General features: G+C 39.9%; 2 protein-coding genes and 1 pseudogene across 2 annotated transcripts; all 3 read right to left on the reverse strand.

The window, feature by feature from the left end:
- Nucleotides 1-1,295: 1,295 nt before the first annotated feature.
- On the reverse strand, nt 1,296-2,213 carry LOC137271917 (uncharacterized). The gene is made up of 2 exons (XM_067804300.1): nt 1,703-2,213; nt 1,296-1,474 (listed from the first exon to the last, which is right to left on the reverse strand). Exons 1-2 carry the CDS (start codon nt 2,211-2,213, stop codon nt 1,296-1,298), a joined length of 690 nt encoding a protein of 229 aa, XP_067660401.1.
- A 2,923-nt stretch (nt 2,214-5,136) lies between these two features.
- On the reverse strand, nt 5,137-7,880 carry LOC137272736 (uncharacterized; annotated as a pseudogene).
- Nucleotides 7,881-11,129: 3,249 nt separating this feature from the next.
- On the reverse strand, nt 11,130-17,497 carry LOC137271918 (protein IWS1 homolog). Its single transcript, XM_067804301.1, has 3 exons — nt 17,416-17,497; nt 11,966-13,895; nt 11,130-11,398 (listed from the first exon to the last, which is right to left on the reverse strand). Exons 1-3 carry the CDS (start codon nt 17,458-17,460, stop codon nt 11,130-11,132), a joined length of 2,244 nt encoding a protein of 747 aa, XP_067660402.1. The 5' UTR covers nt 17,461-17,497.
- Between the last annotated feature and the right edge of the window lie 623 nt (nt 17,498-18,120).

An 18,120-nucleotide genomic window follows, 5' to 3' on the forward strand; every position in this document is an offset into this window, starting at 1 on the left:
AAATATGTAAGTAATTTTCAACATTAAATACAAGAAATATGAACAGAGTGTGATAGACAAATTTCATTTGCTACCACTCAGATGACATCATCAAGTTTTCGAAAGGTAAATGGGTTGACATGAAAGGATCTCGCTGGTGTTGACGGGTAATGTGCCGATCTTCTCCAGGGGTGGTGACCCAAGGACGACCGCTCCGAGATGGTCATCTGTGGTCTGTGTAGTGTTGTATGGATGCTGGAGACGGTAAATGCTGGTTATGTTTGCGTCATAGTGACGGGCAACATCTTGGACAAACACTCCAGCTTCTAAATGTCCGATAGCCAGGTCTCTTTCAAAGAGTGGTTGCTTATTTTTTTCTTTTGCACAATCTTCTACCCACTAACGGTAGTGACAATACGTGCATGTTCGAAAAGTTCGTGTTCATGAAAAGTGTGTGCATAATGCCCACGTGTTCATTGGTATGGTACGTTTTCGTGATTCCTTCTAGTGAAGTGTTTCACTCTGGCCTTCCAAAACGCAAAACATAATTAACACCATCAGGCCCCAATTAAACAAACTTAAGTCTGAGTTTTGACTAAAGTTCGAGTTTTTAGTCGAATTTAAGAAAATACATTTCCCTGAATTTACTGAAATTGATACTAACCTAAAAAATAGCAGACAGTTTGATTTTTGTGAATATATTGCTTAAGGTGTTTGGGCATTATGTATTTTAAAACATGCATTTGAGTTACAAATAAATCAGTTTCAAATTGTCAAACTCATTTTGAAATTTGAGTAAAAACTTAACTTTGTTCCGAGAAATCGGGGCCAGGCTTCACTATAGACCAAAAGCTCAAGTCAATTTAGCGTTCTGGGTTTGTTTCCTGTTTGGATAAAAAAAAACGTGCGTTTTTTATGCGTGTGAGTATATATACTAGCATTGCAAGTATAATATACAATATAGTATATAAGCTTATGTATAATAAGCTTACAGCTGACATTGATGCAACCAATATGGCTTACCGGAACACATGTCATACATATACATGTGTACATATTATACAAACTGATAGTAGATATATATATATATATATATATATATATATATATATATATATATACCAGCACTGCAAGTTATGTATAGTGAATGTACAATAGTCATTGATGTAACCAATATGGTTCGAAACTGCTTGAGAAGATGCAATATCCTTCACACACGATGTTCAAAAAGACGTCCCCCACCTTAAATTAAGGAAAAGCGCCTAAAGACAATTCCCTTAACATAAGGAAGGAATACAGCCCTTTCAGTCGCGGTGCTAGCTCTTCTCACGGGCAAAGGGTTTGCAGCCATGCTTTCGGGTGACCTTGACCCAAATGGGATTAAGAAGAGGGTCCTTCCTGCTATGAGGTTTCACTCTTCTTGCATGAGTGCCACCGTGCTTGATGGTCACGACATCGCAGTCCCTCGGAATCAATGTCCTATGACGACTCACAGCTGAAAAAGCAGACATATACTGCTATACTGCACATATATATCTTGATAGACACATCCGAGTTTCCATCGGTCTTCACTGAACCACAACTGAAAGACGCAACTTCTCCATGGCAGGTGTTTGGAAATACCGAAGATAAATTAGGAAAGAACTGTGGATGTATTTAATAACATTGTAAGTTAACTGACAACGACAAACCCAAAGTAACTTCCGTCCATGGAACCCCTAACCTTTCTTACTGAAGCCGGAAGCAGGCAGCAGGACAAATTTGATCACGTGACAGTGTCGTGACCGGAAGTTACCGAATGTTTGTCGTTCAAAGATCCGTGGCGACTTGTGGCGACAGTAGGTGACGATCTGGTTTTCAGGTCCTCTCTGTTCGCAGACAAACACCCGGGGCCTGCCGTCACACCCAGGGGGAATGTACACGACGACCGTGTCTCCTAGCAGTACGATCATGGGGAGTTTGTCACCTAAGTATACATATACGATGTTGTTGTGCCCGAGTTGAACAATAGTTGCATTGCTATCACTAGCATTGGTGTCTTTCTTTTGGACAAAAGAAATGGTGTTTTTGTGTTGCCCTATTTGCACAATGCGCCGTATGTCAAACTGCGGACGACCACAGAGGCGCCTCTTACAGCTGTGCGGCCTTTGGTAGGATTGTAAAGCCTGGCTGGCACATTTCAACCGTCCTTTTTCTACCTTTCTTTGACCGTGAAAGACTTGTATTCTGAGCATTCATATGTTCATAAATGTACTCTGGTTGTTTGTTCGTCTGCAAGCTTGTGTGTATGACGTGGCACGGCCCCCTGGGTTCAGACATGGCCCCGGAGTTTGAGCAGATCCCAGGTCTGAATGTTACCAACTCGCCGTTTTCTCTACGAAAAAATGTAGAAAGAATATCACCATTGCAATTTGCACAACACGCCGTATGTCTATTTGAGGACGACCACAGACATGTGTCGTGCAGCTGTCTAGGTTTTGATCAGTTTGTAAAGGCTGGTCGGCATGTTCCAACTTTCCTTTTCTGAGTTCAGTTGTATTGCCATCAAATGGTGACAATGTTCTGTGAGAGCAGTTCATATCTTTCTTTTAAAGATAAGATGTATATTTCTCGCGCCTAATTTCAGTAATATGTCAAATGTCTATCACACAAGGAAAATCTGATCGCTTATAATAGTTTAATTGGGTATTGCCAGCTTCAGGCTTTCCTCTCCTGAACTGATTTATATCTGACGTGCCCTGGATGGCCCCGAGTGGTTGCAGATCCTTCGATCGAATGTCACATTTTGTCAATGTCCTAGTATAAAGAACATATGTCTTACGAAAGAGAAAACTTGAAACGATTTCATGTAATTCAGGAACATCTAAAAATAGCGAACACAATATTTATGAATGCCTTTAAGTCGTGAATGTTAATAGGCACATTCCACTGTGAATAGCATATGTTCATAGGGAACAGACGTGATAACCTCACACATATGGCGTGTGGTTGCCACGTTGCATGAAAATGGCAACTATGCAAGGGTGTGTTCAGTCATAGACATAGTAAGTGTCGGTGACCGGAGAGTTTAATGACGTTTTCATCCCTTTTCGACAATCCCAGTGCTGGTAATGAGGTCACCAAAAGTTACTACTCTGGATGTTCAGAGTTTCCTCAAATACAGGCACTGGGGATTCCGGCATTATTCGTTGGTTCGTCGATTTATGTTTTTCTTACTTCGGGTGTGTATAGACTCATGAAGCCCTGGCCATATGACCAGAATTCAGAACAGAAGACAGAATACCCTGCAAGTAAACACCATTGAGGAAAATAAATTACATCACACCTACCTGTCCTGGTTACTACAGTATCTCATCGAAACAGCTGCAGCTGCAAAGCCAGTTCACGTGCATGAACAACGGAATGGTCAGATGGCAGCTCTTTTATACTGCTCAGGTCCCCATGGCAACACAATCAGTAGCCAATCGGTTATGTATATTCAGAAACCTGCTTCCTTATCAGGCAAACTGGCACGCAATAATTTGGACTCATGCGTCGTGGTTGTGTCTATTATAGGTTGCCAATTTAACAACCAGAGATTAAATTATTTGTGTTCAGATCCATCAATTAATATTTAATATTCAATCAGTTGATATACTGATGTAATGAGTGAGTACGGATTTGTGCCTCATTTAACAATATTCCAGCAATATCACCTGTGGGCTTCACACATTGTACTCATGTGGGGAATCAAACCCGAGTCTTCTACGTGACGAGCGAACACTTCATCCACTAGGCTACCCCTGCGCCCCATATTGATGTAGATCAAATGGACGAATGCATGTTGAACACTGTTTGCAGAGTGTGGGGAAAGTTGGGAGTTGGCCAACATGCAGCAGATTGGTCACTAGTGGTTATCTTACCTTGATCGTTCACTGCATTGAGCTATATTCCAGCAAATAATTCCTGCAGACCAATTGTTGCACTTTAGGCAACGATCCACACTTATGATATGGCATCCCAGATGGATTTAGTTAAAATACTAATGGTTAAACGAGTGAAAAGAGCAGATACCCTCCACTTAGAGACCCTTCATAATTTATGGCTGGGGGTGATGATGGTTTTATGGAAGAGCATTTCCAATGTGAATTTTAAGTGTAGTATCTAAATATGAATATGTACAAAATTTCAGCCCCCCAGGCGCATGCCAATTACAAAATTGATGTCCCCACCCTCTACCTCCTCAAAACAAACTGGGTGACCCCTTTAAAATCAACATATTTTACACACATGCACACCCACCCACCCACATAAAGTCACTAAAGTCACTATGCCTCCAATTGCTACGGTGCTTCAACTAGCCAGTGTCAATGCGTGTTTGGCGGTTTGGGCCATTCGTGACCAATTCATGTTACTGAGGGACACCTCGAACGTCCTCTTGGTGATTACGGTAGGGGACAAGTCGAGACGAATGGATATCAAACAAACTCGCTCTGTTTACATACAGAGGTTGTCACACAATTGCTTTTCATCATTAAATATCATTAGCAATAGGGTCAGTGATGGTAAGTGCTTTTCACTGGAACATGAATTATGCTGTTCAGGGTCGTGAATAGGCATAAAATGCAAATACAATATCATACATATGTAATATCACCCCGGGGAGACAAACTATCAGCTCCATTACCTTGTGCGGTTGTCTCATTCTGAGAGAGTTTCACTGACTGTTTGGTGGGTTTTAGGTCGCATTCAGGATCTTTTTACCTGAGTATACAGGTCAGTGTGGCAGCTTGTATTAGTGCAGATTAAGGCTGTCTTTTCAGTGCTCTCCAACACAGATTCTGTGCTCCATTTCGGCATGAATATGATGCCTAGACTTTGTACACTGACTCGGCCAGCTTCTGTTTGGTGAACATTCAACGTGAAAGCAAGTTGCACAGTTACCATATTGTAACTATTGGGTGGTACAACGCTGTCAAGAAATCAGTTCATTGACCTTCTGCATTCCTGGCAGAAACTGTGACCTTATCTTTCTGCTTCTCTCCAGCTCACTCCAATCCTTCTCTTCCCATCCCATTTAACATTTTCAGTACACACCCCTTATAGAATACGGATAAATACGCATTTACATGGACTTCAACAGAATTAGTACGATTTCACCATACATTTGACTTAATTTATTCTGACTGTTTTATTCAGAGTACGCCATGATATGAAGTACATTCATACAATTGATCACAATGAGGCCGTCTGTCTGACAGTGGTTACTGCATATAATCAGGAATTACAGTGATGCGCGTTACATACAAAACACACAGATCTCCTCATAACTAGCCAGTGATGATTACCGTGGTACAGCGAAATATTAAACATACAAATGTGTGTGTCTGACAAAGATTTGCATACGACATAGAAGACTATTTGCAGCCATTGTGGCTTACAAAGAAAGAGGTATATATCAAATATCCATGTATGTCTCATAGACGTATATCATATATTCGTCTTTGTATGTTGTGTATAGTGAACGTACGGCTGTCATCGATATAGCCAATATGGCTTACAAGATCACATGGTATATGACAAAAAAACATGTCTATACGTTTTATAAGCTGACAGTACAATATACACACATAGTTGCAAATTATATATAGTAAGCTTACGGTTCTTGTTGATATAACCAATATGGTTTACAAGGTTACATAGCACAAGATGAATATTCATGTGCAATATGTTTAAAATAACATTGCAATTTATGCTAGCGAATGTACAAATACGTTGGACATCAGCTAATATGGCTTACAGTATCACATGGTACGTAATTAATATACATGTGTATATCTTATAGAAGATGGCATCACAGTATACATAGCCAATATGGCTTACAGGATCACATGGTATATAATTAATATACATGTGTATATCTTATACAAGCTGACATCACAATATACATAGCCAATATGGCTTACAGGGTATCCCTAACTGGAACATGCGTCCATTTCGAAACTGCTTGAGAAGCTTGTCTTGATCAAGATCCTCCTCAGGCATACAGGGTTCACAGCTTTCCGGTGTCCTTGACCCCGATGGGACGAAGAAGTGTGTACCTCCTGACATGTGTCACTCTTCTCTTTGCGTGAGTCCGATGAGAGCCACAGTGTTTGACGGTCGTGACATCGCAGTCCCCGGAGTCGCAAGGAATATGACGACCCGCAGCTGATAGAACGTAAACACGTTAGTAAACTATTTGATAAAAAATGTACCAAACACTATGATGTTGGTTAATTATTCATATATTTTACTCAGTCAGTGAGTGAGAGTGAGTGAGTGGGCTGAAGCTGGATTATATCAATGGTCAATCATCTGAGCATCAATGAGTTTTGGATTACCATGACATGTTTTAACTATATTTGATGGTTTAGTCTGCTCTAAATTCAACTTTCGCAATGAAACCATCACTTCACAGGCACTAAAGAGATCAAACAAGAGGCTTATCATTAACAAGAGTTGGAAAATCGCATGCTGGGGGGGTTATTGTTGGAAACATTACGTCTAGTATTTTTAGTAAATATATCATACAGCACGTTACAATTTATGCCAATGTGCCCATGTATGATATCCTAACACTAAATAGTTTTCCAACACTATTTACCTTTAAAACGTACACTATCTCAGAACACTATTACAAACTTCAAAGGCTGAAACCTTTATTACTGTCACGTTCTTGGCTCGGGGAACCCATGGCAAAACATTAAGTTTTATAGTAGACGTATGCACTGCAGTTACATGCGATATAGTTCAAAGATGACATCGTCTTACATCCTATATCATCATTATTTTAAATGTTTGTTAACTATACGTTCCATATCTTGTCATTGTGCCAACATTTTGTATATGATACATGTATCTGCGTATACATTGTACTTGAGCGTTTAGCCTTGTTAATGAATTTTGTTTAGAAACTATGTAACTTAACTGACAACGACAAACCAAAAGTTGCTTCCATCCACTGCACAACTTACCATTCGTACTGGAGCCGGAAGCAGTTGGCAGCAGGACAGATTTGATCACGTGACAGTGTCGTGACCGGAAGTTGCCGAATGTTTGTCGTTCAAAGATCCGTGGCGACTTGTGGCGACAATAGATGACGATCTGGTTTTCAGGTCCTCTCTGTTCGCAGACAAACACCCGGGGCCTGCCGTCACACCCAGGGGGAACGTACACGACGACCGTGTCTCCTAGCAGTATGTTCATTGGGAGTTTGTCACCTAAGTGTACACATACGATGTTGTTGTTCCCGAGTTGTACAATAGTTGCATTGCTACCACTAGCATTGGTGTCTTTCTCTTGGACAAAAGAAATGGTGTTTTTGTGTTGCCCTATTTGCACAATGCGCCGTATGTCGATTTGAGGGCGATCACAGATATGTTTCTTACAGCTGTCTAGTTTTCGGTCACTTTGTAAAGAGTGGTTGGCATGTTTCAACCTTCCTTTTCTACCCTTTTTTGACAGTGAAAGGCATGTGTTCTGAGAATTCATATGTTTATGAATGTATATTAGTTGTTTGTTCGTCTGCAAGCCAGACGGTATGGCGTGGCACGTGCCCCTGGGTTCAGACATGGCCCCGGAGTTTGAGCAGATTCTTGGTTCGAATGTCACCACTCGCCGTTTTCTCTATTGTGAAATGTAGAAATGATTATCAGCTTTACAAACAACAAATGTTAAAATGAGGTCGTGAAATAGTAACATATGTTGCATACTAGAGCCAGAGTGGTGTTGAGAACCACTTCCAATACTCTGATTGAATTAAGTCACTCTATTAATCTTAGAAATGTACGTACATCATTGAAGAGAATGTCACCTACCTGTCCTGGCTACCACAGTGCCTTGTCGAAACAACCTAAGCTGCAAACCCCGTGTTGATTCACACCGAGTAAGTGCGATTCAAGCTCTTATATAGTGTCCTGTTTCCAGTAGCTACGTCATTGTTAACCAATCAGCTCGGTGCATTCATACTGTGCACGCCTGAATAATGTCACGTGTTGCTATCAGCCTCAAGCTTCGCAGGGGGTATTATAGTCATGCCTCACGTGTCATTGTCAACCATCTATTCATACTTTACCAACTATGACTAGTGACAATCGATACTTTATGTACATCGGTGAACATTTAACACATGCTGAAAGGGTTTTAGAAGGTTGTGGTGTTTTTAAAGGATTGTCAAAAGAATCGCAAGTTTCGAAAAAATGAAATCCCATAAACGTAAGCGTTCATAAGCGTTCATGTTTATGCATTCTATTTAAAACTTGGCAAAAAGCCAGAGTTGTGTTTCTTTTGCTGTTCAGTATAGAATGTGCTCTCAAATCGCTATGACCGTGGTAAACCGAAGTAGATCAATTTGACTCGGTGACAGTAACTACCTGAAAAATCTCGACGACCCGATGCGACTGACAGACTCCTACAGATGTCGTACTTACCTAATTATAAGTTTGTTATATCGGAGCCAGGTGGATTGTGGTTCCGCTTGCTATAATGGTATTGCAGTATATACTATATATATTCTATAATATAAACAACACATTTTATGGTTAGTTGCATGCAACTTATTAAGATGTACCCTTGAAAATAATGGTATGTGCCAGATAAAAAGACAAAATTAGTTTTAGAGAGGGTTATAAAGCGTTTGACTACATTTTCCCCTTTTTTGCATCATCCATATTTTAGAAAGTGAGAAGAAAAGGCTATTTTGAGCGTTCATGCTCATAGATTTCGTAACACATGAAGAAAGGAGTACAGCCATAGATTTGCAATCTTTAATACTTACCCTAGAGAACGTTGATGAATATTAATACCTGAGTATCATATTCAATAAGAAATGTACTATCACATCAGTAAGAAGATCATTATGTTAGAAGGCTCTTTAAAGCAATGAACTATATTTTATTAAAAGCCAGATGTTTTAATTTATCTATCGCCTGCCAGTTATAGTTATATGATGCTAATGTGATTCCAATATTAACATATGGAGTTGAAATATGGGACTTTGAAAATTTAAGCATTATTGAAAATGTTCTGGATGTGACTCCACTTGTCATTCCGCGTCTTGATGTTAGGTCGAGGTGACGTGTGTAGTGACCAGAAATGGGATAAACAATCCACAATTTCGTACAACCCTATCACTGCAGTACTGCTGTCGGTTAATTCAAGCAATCTATCTGCGGAAAATGATTTAGTTCATGTTTTGTGGGGAAACACTGAAAATTATCAGTTACGTATTTCAACATCCCTTTGCAAACACGGAGCTTACACTTAATTCGTCAGTATATAGGTTGGGGGCACCTTATGAGTTTCTAATTTTATTATATTTGTACTCGTTAGTTGTTGCTGTAATACTCCCACTCAAGGAAACCTTCCTTGGTCAACGATGTTTCATTTTAATTAACTGTGCCATGTTGTTATGCAAATATGACGTAATCTACGCCAGGTAGTAAATATCATAGAATCCTCCACGTTAATGGGAATGGTCGTGTGCGTGTGTGCGTGTGTGCGTGTGTGTGAAAGAGTTGTGTTCGTGGGTCGAAGGCCAAACGAGTCTTAAGGTCAGGTTGAAGTACTATCAGGTTTTTGGAAATGTGTCGTGTCCGATTTTGAGCAAACTGCATCCTGTTCTCCACTATACCAACAGCTTCAGTCATCTGTATAATTCACTAAAATGACAGAACTCTTTCCAACGCTAAAAGCTCTGGTACTTCTATAAATCAGGACTATATGAGGGATATATGTTTGTGTGATCACAGCTTTTTTACGTCGCTCTGTAATCAAACAGGGTTGGACCAGACAATCGAATGATTTGCATGAAGAGATAATGACACGTGTAATTATTGGGAAACATTTGGGAACATCCGGTCCATGGTGGTAGTTTGAATCCTGATACCATTCGATTGTGATCCTTGGTTAGTTTGTCACCACCGTGTACGTGGTCATGAGATTCACAAAAAGAGGTAAACGACCACGACTAAACGGCAGCAGACTCGTGAGGCTAATATGCCTCCATGTTTGTGAAACTGTTTTGCTGTTGTAGATGCCAAACGACTGTATCTCTTCGCCACTGAAACAGAATCCACATTTTATGATGCCTTATTCCGTTCATCATAGGGAGGGCGGTGGGGTAGCCTAATGGTAAAGCGTTCGCTCATCACGCCGAAAATCCTGGTTCGATTCCCCACATGGGTACAGTGTATGAAGCCCATTTCTGGTGTCCCCACCGTGATATTTGCTGAAACATTGCTAAATACCGGTGTAATTTCACTGACGCATCATATGGAAAATATGTCTAAATATTATCACATGCACATCATAAACGCCAAAGCTTTATTTCTTCAACTGTTTTATTGTGAGGTACAACAGTATCAAAGGTTACAATTGTTGACAAGCTGATAACAGTACATGTTTTAAATGCACATGAAAAACGCTTGCGAAACATGTGGAAAACTCTACAAATTTCCTCTTTGAGGATACGGTATCTGTTCCATCACTAAATAATGTAGTATTTTAGCATCAGGAATACCTTAGTATGCACTGCACACACAGTGATGTAGCCGATGCGGCTTACGCTTGTATTCCATACAGGAATATGTTAACCCACCCTCCTTGACCCACAAGAGCCCACCCACTCCCAATCCCTCCCTCGTCCCCACCCCTGCGTGCGCAGAATTGATGCCGGGAACGTGTGGCAGTTGTTTCAGTTGAAAAAAGTGACATATTAATTTTGTCTAATATTTTAAAAATAGAAATGAGAGTGAATTCTGTCCTTCTGAAAAAGTACTTAATAGATTCTTGTTTAACTAAGTGATCTAACCTATTTGTAAACTATGTTTGCAAGTTTAGCATTTTGTTGAAAGATATTCAGGCAAAATGTTAAACTTGTAAATGTTGTTTACAGACAGGTACTTCGCTTAGTTGAACATGGAACTCATAAATATTTTTTCGGAAGGTAAGAATTCAAAGTTAATTCTACTCTTAAAATATGAAACAAAATGATCGTCTCGTGCAACTGAAACAGCTGTTCACAAATCCCCGACATATAACACACTCTTGAATTGTTCTGTACCCTCCTGCGCACGCGTTTATTTGCAGCAAATTTTAGGTTTGCATTTGCTGCAAATTTTAAGATTACATTAATCCTGCATGATCACGATCATACTCAGGATCAGCATGATCACTATTTGAACTTTCAACCAAATCGTGAGGTTTTCTATGGCATTGTCTTTGCAGTGTGGCCTCAAGTAGCGCCTAACAGATTTGGCTGGACGTGTGGCCTTAGCCGGAAAACCATGAGTCTGTGTGTGTCGCGTGACCTCGGCCGCCTCACCAACTGTCTGTGTATGACGTGTGGCTACATTCCGTGACCTAAACTTCCTTCTTCTTCCATCACGTCTTGGCATTACTGAAACAGTAATCGACACAGGACCTTTAGCTTATCTAAAACCTCTCGCACTGTTCGTCGTTGCATTCAAAATTAATCTAATTCTCAGTAAATAGAGTATAACCACGTATGGGCCTCTCCATCAAAACAATGTCATTCATGGGAGATGTTGAGTATAGGAAAATCTACAGATTCAAAATCTATTCCAAGCCGGCAGATTTACACAATTTCAAAATCTTTAAATCTTTATAGAGAAACGCATTTTTTGTATATCAAAAATGAGAAAAGTATACGCGCTGTCTGAAATATATAGGTCTAAATCAACAGATTGTTTCCGCTCACATCATAAAATGTTATAACATGTTAAACCTTTGTTCCAGACTACTGCTTTAAAGAACGCTCTACAGTTCAGGACCTAGATTCTCGAAGCTCTCTTGGCACTAACACAGACGTAAGTGCCATACATTAACAATAACCTACGACTATCTTATCGCTAATTGAGCTTCGGAAATCTAGGCCCAGATCTCTATGAAGATAATGCATGTACAGTTAGAAGAGTGTAAAGTAAGTCATTTAGAAAATAAATACCAATCAGATTCTTGACATTGAATGTGTAATGTAGTACAGTGTTGGAATGGCCGTTCTGGACATTGGTAACATCTGCAACACTGTCCACCATCAGGTTCTGTTCATCACCAGTTTTTCTGTGTTCGTCGCCATCACCTACTCCTCTTTGTCCTCTCTGGCTGTCGTCTCTTTTTCTTTTTCTTTTGATGTAAGCTCTAGTCCTCATTCTACCAGTATTATCGTAATCTGCCTGCGCTGCCTTAATAGTGTCATTTCCTCTCCCTTGCCCGACCTCAGCGTCTTCTCTTTCTCTTCCACCAGTATAATAATATCCATCTCTGTCTCGTCTTCCTCCACTGTCAGCAGCGCCTCCTTCACCTCCTGGGATACACTCATCTCTCCCCCACCTTCTTCCAAATCGTTCATATTCTCCCTGCTTTCCATCAACAGTGCCATCTTTGTCTCGTCTTTCTCCACGGAGAACCGTTTTATCTCTTCCTCCAGCTGTATACTGAAACCTCTCAGACCTTCCTCCATTTCCTACTACAACGTCTTCTCCACTACTCTCATCATACAGCTCTCCTCTATCTCTAACTCCAATAGTATTTTCATCTCTCCTCCATTTTCTTTCGCCACCAAAACATTCTCCCTGCTCCTCTCCAAAAGCAGCGTCCGTTTTCCTCTTCGAAGCTGAACCGAGACCCCGACCACTGTCCAGTTCAGTATCCAGGACACCAGCACACCAACATGTTCCCTTCTCAATACTGGAGACACCATTTTGCCCACCTGTTTCTTTCTCAGCTTCCGAGACACCGATGTGCCGACCTCTTTCCTTCTCAGTATCGGACACACCAGCACACCGACCTCTGTCCTCAGTTTCCGAGACACCAACACATCGACCTCTGTCCATCACAGTTTCGGACAAACCAGCACCTTGACCTCTTTCTTTCTCAGTTTCCAAGACGCCAGCACCTTTACCACTTTCCTTCTCAGTTTCCGAAACACCAGCACCCTGACATCTCTCCTTCTCAGTTTCCGAGACATCAGCACTTTGCTCTGTGTCCATCTCAGTTTTCGAGGCACCTTCACCACGACCTCTTTCTTTCTCAATTTCAAAGACACCAGCACCCTGACATCTTTCATTCTCACTTTCCGAGTCACCAGTGCCTCTACCTTTTTCTTTCTTAGTTTGCAAGACACTAGCACCTCGACCTCTTTCCTTCTCCGTATCCGAGAAACCATCATGCTGGCCTCTTTCCATCTCAGTTTCCGATACATCAGCACATCGACCACTTTCCATCTCAGTTTCCGAGACACCAGCACTCCAACCTGTGTCCATCTCAGTTTCCAAGACAGCAGCCCCTCGACTTCTTTCCTTCTCAGATTCTAAGACACCAGCACTCCAACCTCTTTCCTTCTCGTTTTCCGAAACATCAGTGCCTCGACCCCTTTCGTTCTCTGTTTCAGAGACACCAGCACCTCGACCCCTTTCCTTCTCAGTTTCCAGGACACCAGTGCCTCGACCTCTTTCCTTCTTAGTTTCCATGACACTAACATCTCGAACACTTTCCATTTCATTTTCCAAGACACCAGCACCTCGACCTCTTTCCTTCTTAGTTTCCATGACACCAGCACCTCGAACACTTTCCATCTCAGTTTCCGAGGCACCAGCACTCCGACCTGGGTCCATCTCATTTTCCGGGACACCAGCACATCTAAATCTATCCATCTCAGTTTCTGATACATCAGCACGCCGGCCTCTGTCCATCTCGGTATCGGAGACACCAGCAGCCCGACATCTGTCCATCTCAGTATCGGACACACCTTTATTCCTGCCGCAGATGGCACCAGACTGTAGTGACTTTATACCATCACATCGGGGTGTTGCATTCGTTCTCTCTCCACCCGTATTCTGTCTTCGTCTGTCAGCAAAACACTGTCGCATCTCTTTCTGAAACCAAAAGATACTATTTTGAAACGATTTGCCTCAATGATCTTATTTTAGGAGCTTCTTTATTCTTAATTTCTGCGTCGTCTCCACCTGTATATCTTCATCCTAATCCCCAACAGAGCGGTGACTGCTGTGTGGGCAGCTGTAGGCGAATACGACACAATAACCAACTAATACTGCCAAATGGAGTGTTTGAGTGATAACGCGCCATCAGTCTTACATCCCGGACATCACTTTGTTATCAAACATTTATTATATGAAAGGCCACAGGCCTATGTACATGAAGTGTATATGCTTCAGCATTTTCACAGAGGATTCGTATTGTATACCAGCATGCATGTTTGAACGGTAACATAACAAATATTAAATCTTCATAGTTTGTGGTTACCATAGAGAGAATAAATTGTTGTACTGAAGGTCAAATTAAATATTCATTTGGTATGCATTGCTGTCGAATGTTATTTAAGGATGGACATATCATGGAGAATTGTACAGTTCTTCGACATTGTTTAAGTTACATGTACATACTACATCAGACTTGGCAGTTTTATAATGTCTCCCGATATCAATACATGTACGTATATCTTAACCTGGTTTGCCAGGAATGCTAACTAAACATGTAGCGTGTTGGTAGACCCAAACACAACCACGACTTGTAAATAAAATAAATAAACATCTCTCACTCGTCCCATCGAACATCTAGGATTCCAGTGTCGTTTATACAACACAGACATTTGTATTTTCAGAAATAACCACATTTCACTTATTTTTTTAAAAAAAGACATAGACAGAACATTTCGTCAGACAATTTTATAATGTCTCCCGATATCAATATTTAACCGTGTAGACCCAACTGGAGCACGAGCAAAGGCGGTTACAAATGTAGACAAAATCCAGTCCATATTTCCCTGTGTAAAGGCTTGAAACATGCATAGCTCATATGTCTAGTGCTATCGATACTAATATGTGTGTCTATTCTTGGGTGTACGTATATTTTAATATGGTTTGAGAAAATGCCACGAAAGGTAACTATTAAAGTACCGTCTTGGTAGACCCAAACACAACCAGGACCTCTAAATATAATAATTAAATCACTTCCTCAATTCAGCACACCTACAAAACCAACTGAATTAGGATTACTTAACGCCTTATCCGCGACCAGTGACAGCATCAGTGCAGTACATTACACAACAGGTAAAGGGCGTTTTCTCTCAGTCACAGACTGATATAATAACACAAAGACCAGTATGCCTATACCTTTGAATTATATAACAATGATTATAACTCGCTGGGCCAAAAAAATATTTTAAAAATTAAAAATTACTTTGGCACGTTGCCAGACACGTCAGTAACTGCCTCTGCAAATAATGCTCTCAATGTTCGGGCACAGAAATCGATAGCTGCAGTCAGTGCATTATGACAATATAACGCAAGCTTTCAGTGCCCTGCATGTTTAAGGTCAAGAACACAAATAGATGGTACACAGATATAGTGCATATGTTATAGGTAGAATCTTTTATATAGCATTATTTGCAGGTGAAGTCATCGTTGTATCCGAATCAATTATCGGCCTTCAAAATTAATTAAACATTCTTGAAACTGTTTCATACCACTGGAGGTTAACTGTTAAACTTGAGAAAACACAAATTGTTGTATGCAGAAAACGGGGCATTCTTTCGAATGAGGATAAATGGTTTTATAAAGGAAGCCAAATTGCCACTGTAAATAGTTACAAATATTTGGGTGTCTGGTTTTCAAGTAACCTAAATATGACTTAATGCATCTCAGACCTAGCAACCCGGGGTACGAAAGCATTGATGGAAATCATTGTCAAACTAAACAAGATTGGAGTGATTGACCCGAAGACATATGGTAAAATCTGTGATTCTCAGGTCCTGCAGATATTATTATGTGGCTGCGAGGTTTGGGGAGTAAAGCGATTATTATACCAATTATTGGAAAGGGTACATCTTCTAGCCTGCTAACGAATTTTAAGGGTAGGACAAAAAACTCCCAATGCTATTATATATGGCGAATGTGGTGTCTGTCCAAAGTATATATAAATGCTTACATACGGCTTTTACGTTATGGGCTAAAACTGGTCAGAATGACCGATTGTAGACTACCCAGGAAAGCGTATAATATGTTAAGATATTTTGATGACATTGGAAAAAAAGGGGATCGTTCGTAAAATATATTCTGTTTTCTCATGGCTTTGGGTATATCCGGATTAGTCAAACTGTTGGTGATGAATTTTCATTTGTACAGTTGTTTAAAAACGCGCTGATAAATCAATTTTCTCAAAGCTGGACTTCCACTTTGAATAACAGCTCTAGATGTGTGATGTACAGATTATATAAATTCATATTTAAACCAGAAAGATACCTGCATATCATATCAGAAAAAAGGTGCGCTCTACTTACATCAAATTCAGATGCAACGTCTTGTCATTACGTTATAACGAAGGTAGGTGGCAATCAATCGAACCGGGTTTACGTCTATGTCCCATTTATAACACCTCTATAGAGGGCGAGTATCATTTCACTATTATATGCCACTTGTACAATGAAATCCGAATAACTTTTCTTCCGGAACACTTTTGGAAATTTCCTTCTATCCATAAATTTGTAATTTTGTAATTTATACTCTTGTCAATTATATATACGGTTTATCTTGTACATGCTCCCTTGGCCTCGTTACAAATAAACACCTTTGACTATGAACCTATAATGCTCAACTACAACTTCAACTCAACCATCAACTCAAACATCTCTCTCCTCCCATTGAACATCCAGGGTTCCTTGTCGTTTATACAGCACATACATTTGTATTTTCAACAACAACGACATTTACTTAATTGTTACTGCATTTCGCTTTATTCAATATCCATACAAGTGGAAAAATAAACATGTTTTCGTATTTCTATAAAATGGATTCGAGGTCCTCAGACGCAAATGATTTTTGTTGTGCTCAGTTATAGAACCAATGATACATGTGCAGATACTACTGTGTACAATTGTACTCCCTTTATGTGTTTTATCATGTTTTTAAATATTTCATCTGTTAGCATCACTAGTATACCACTTGTACATCAGCAAACATTTTTTTTACATGTGAACCGCCTTTGAGTGTTTATAAATAACCAAATAAGGCGCCATAGAAACCATGTGTATTAATATCATTATGATTCCTCGAATAGCGTCTGAAAATATTGCTACTTTCGCTTTCGTTCTTCAGTGTCGTGTTATTGAACAAATATTTTTATTGTAAATGGGAAGGAGACAGTCCGTCCATAATAATATTAGACGACAAAACATGACTGTGAAACAGAAACTGTGCTCAAGTCAATGTCAGTGAATGCAATCGTCGCCCTTTCAGTCTAGTGTAAATGCATGTGGGATAACATCCTTCAGGGTGCTCCTAAACAATGTTTTAACGATACACACACACAAACGATATATACACATTATTCTGTGTCCCTCCGTGGGAAAAAAACGTGCTGTGAAATATTGGTACTAACCTTATTTGAGACTTGAACGTATAGGCGATTGTAAGCATAGGACATGAATCCTAGTTCACCATACCCATGACGTAAGCATATGCAAAGCGCATGCGTATCTGTAAGCATGCGTAGGTGACGTAAGAATACCCAAACGATAAGAATACCCAACATAAATCCATTATTTATTTAGATGTAAAGCATTAGCGAATGAACGTTCTATTTAGTAGTAATTATTTTTATCAATGACCTAACATGTCAAAATATAAGCAACTTTTCTTCAAGTTTTTACTTCCAAGGGAGTCATGTCAGCTTGGTCGCCGGGTGCAAAGGCAATGTATTTAAATGATTTGTAATACTTTTTTTGATCTGGTTAAAATTTTAATGTTTAACTCCTTTTCTGCTCATAGTGTAAATATTCCTTCTTACTATCAGGCAGATAATGTTTAGAGGGTTGCTATTTTCCCCCTTGGAATTAAATAGTATATTTTCCAATGTTAAATCAGTTTGTCCTTCGCCCAATATCCCGACCCACGAGGACAGTTCGGTCCACACTACAAAACTACACTCAAACAAAAGATGCCACATAGACTCTCGTATCTGTTTACAAAATGTGTCGTATGTAAATAAGTATTAGTTGTTAAAATATTATGAGTAATCCTGTATTGGAAACATTTCAAATTTACACTCTGTGTACCTCTGTATACCTCTTTTTCTTCTTTCAAA

The sequence above is a fragment of the Haliotis asinina genome, chromosome 2 (genome assembly GCF_037392515.1).
Source record: "Haliotis asinina isolate JCU_RB_2024 chromosome 2, JCU_Hal_asi_v2, whole genome shotgun sequence".
Classification (NCBI taxonomy): domain Eukaryota; kingdom Metazoa; phylum Mollusca; class Gastropoda; order Lepetellida; family Haliotidae; genus Haliotis; species Haliotis asinina.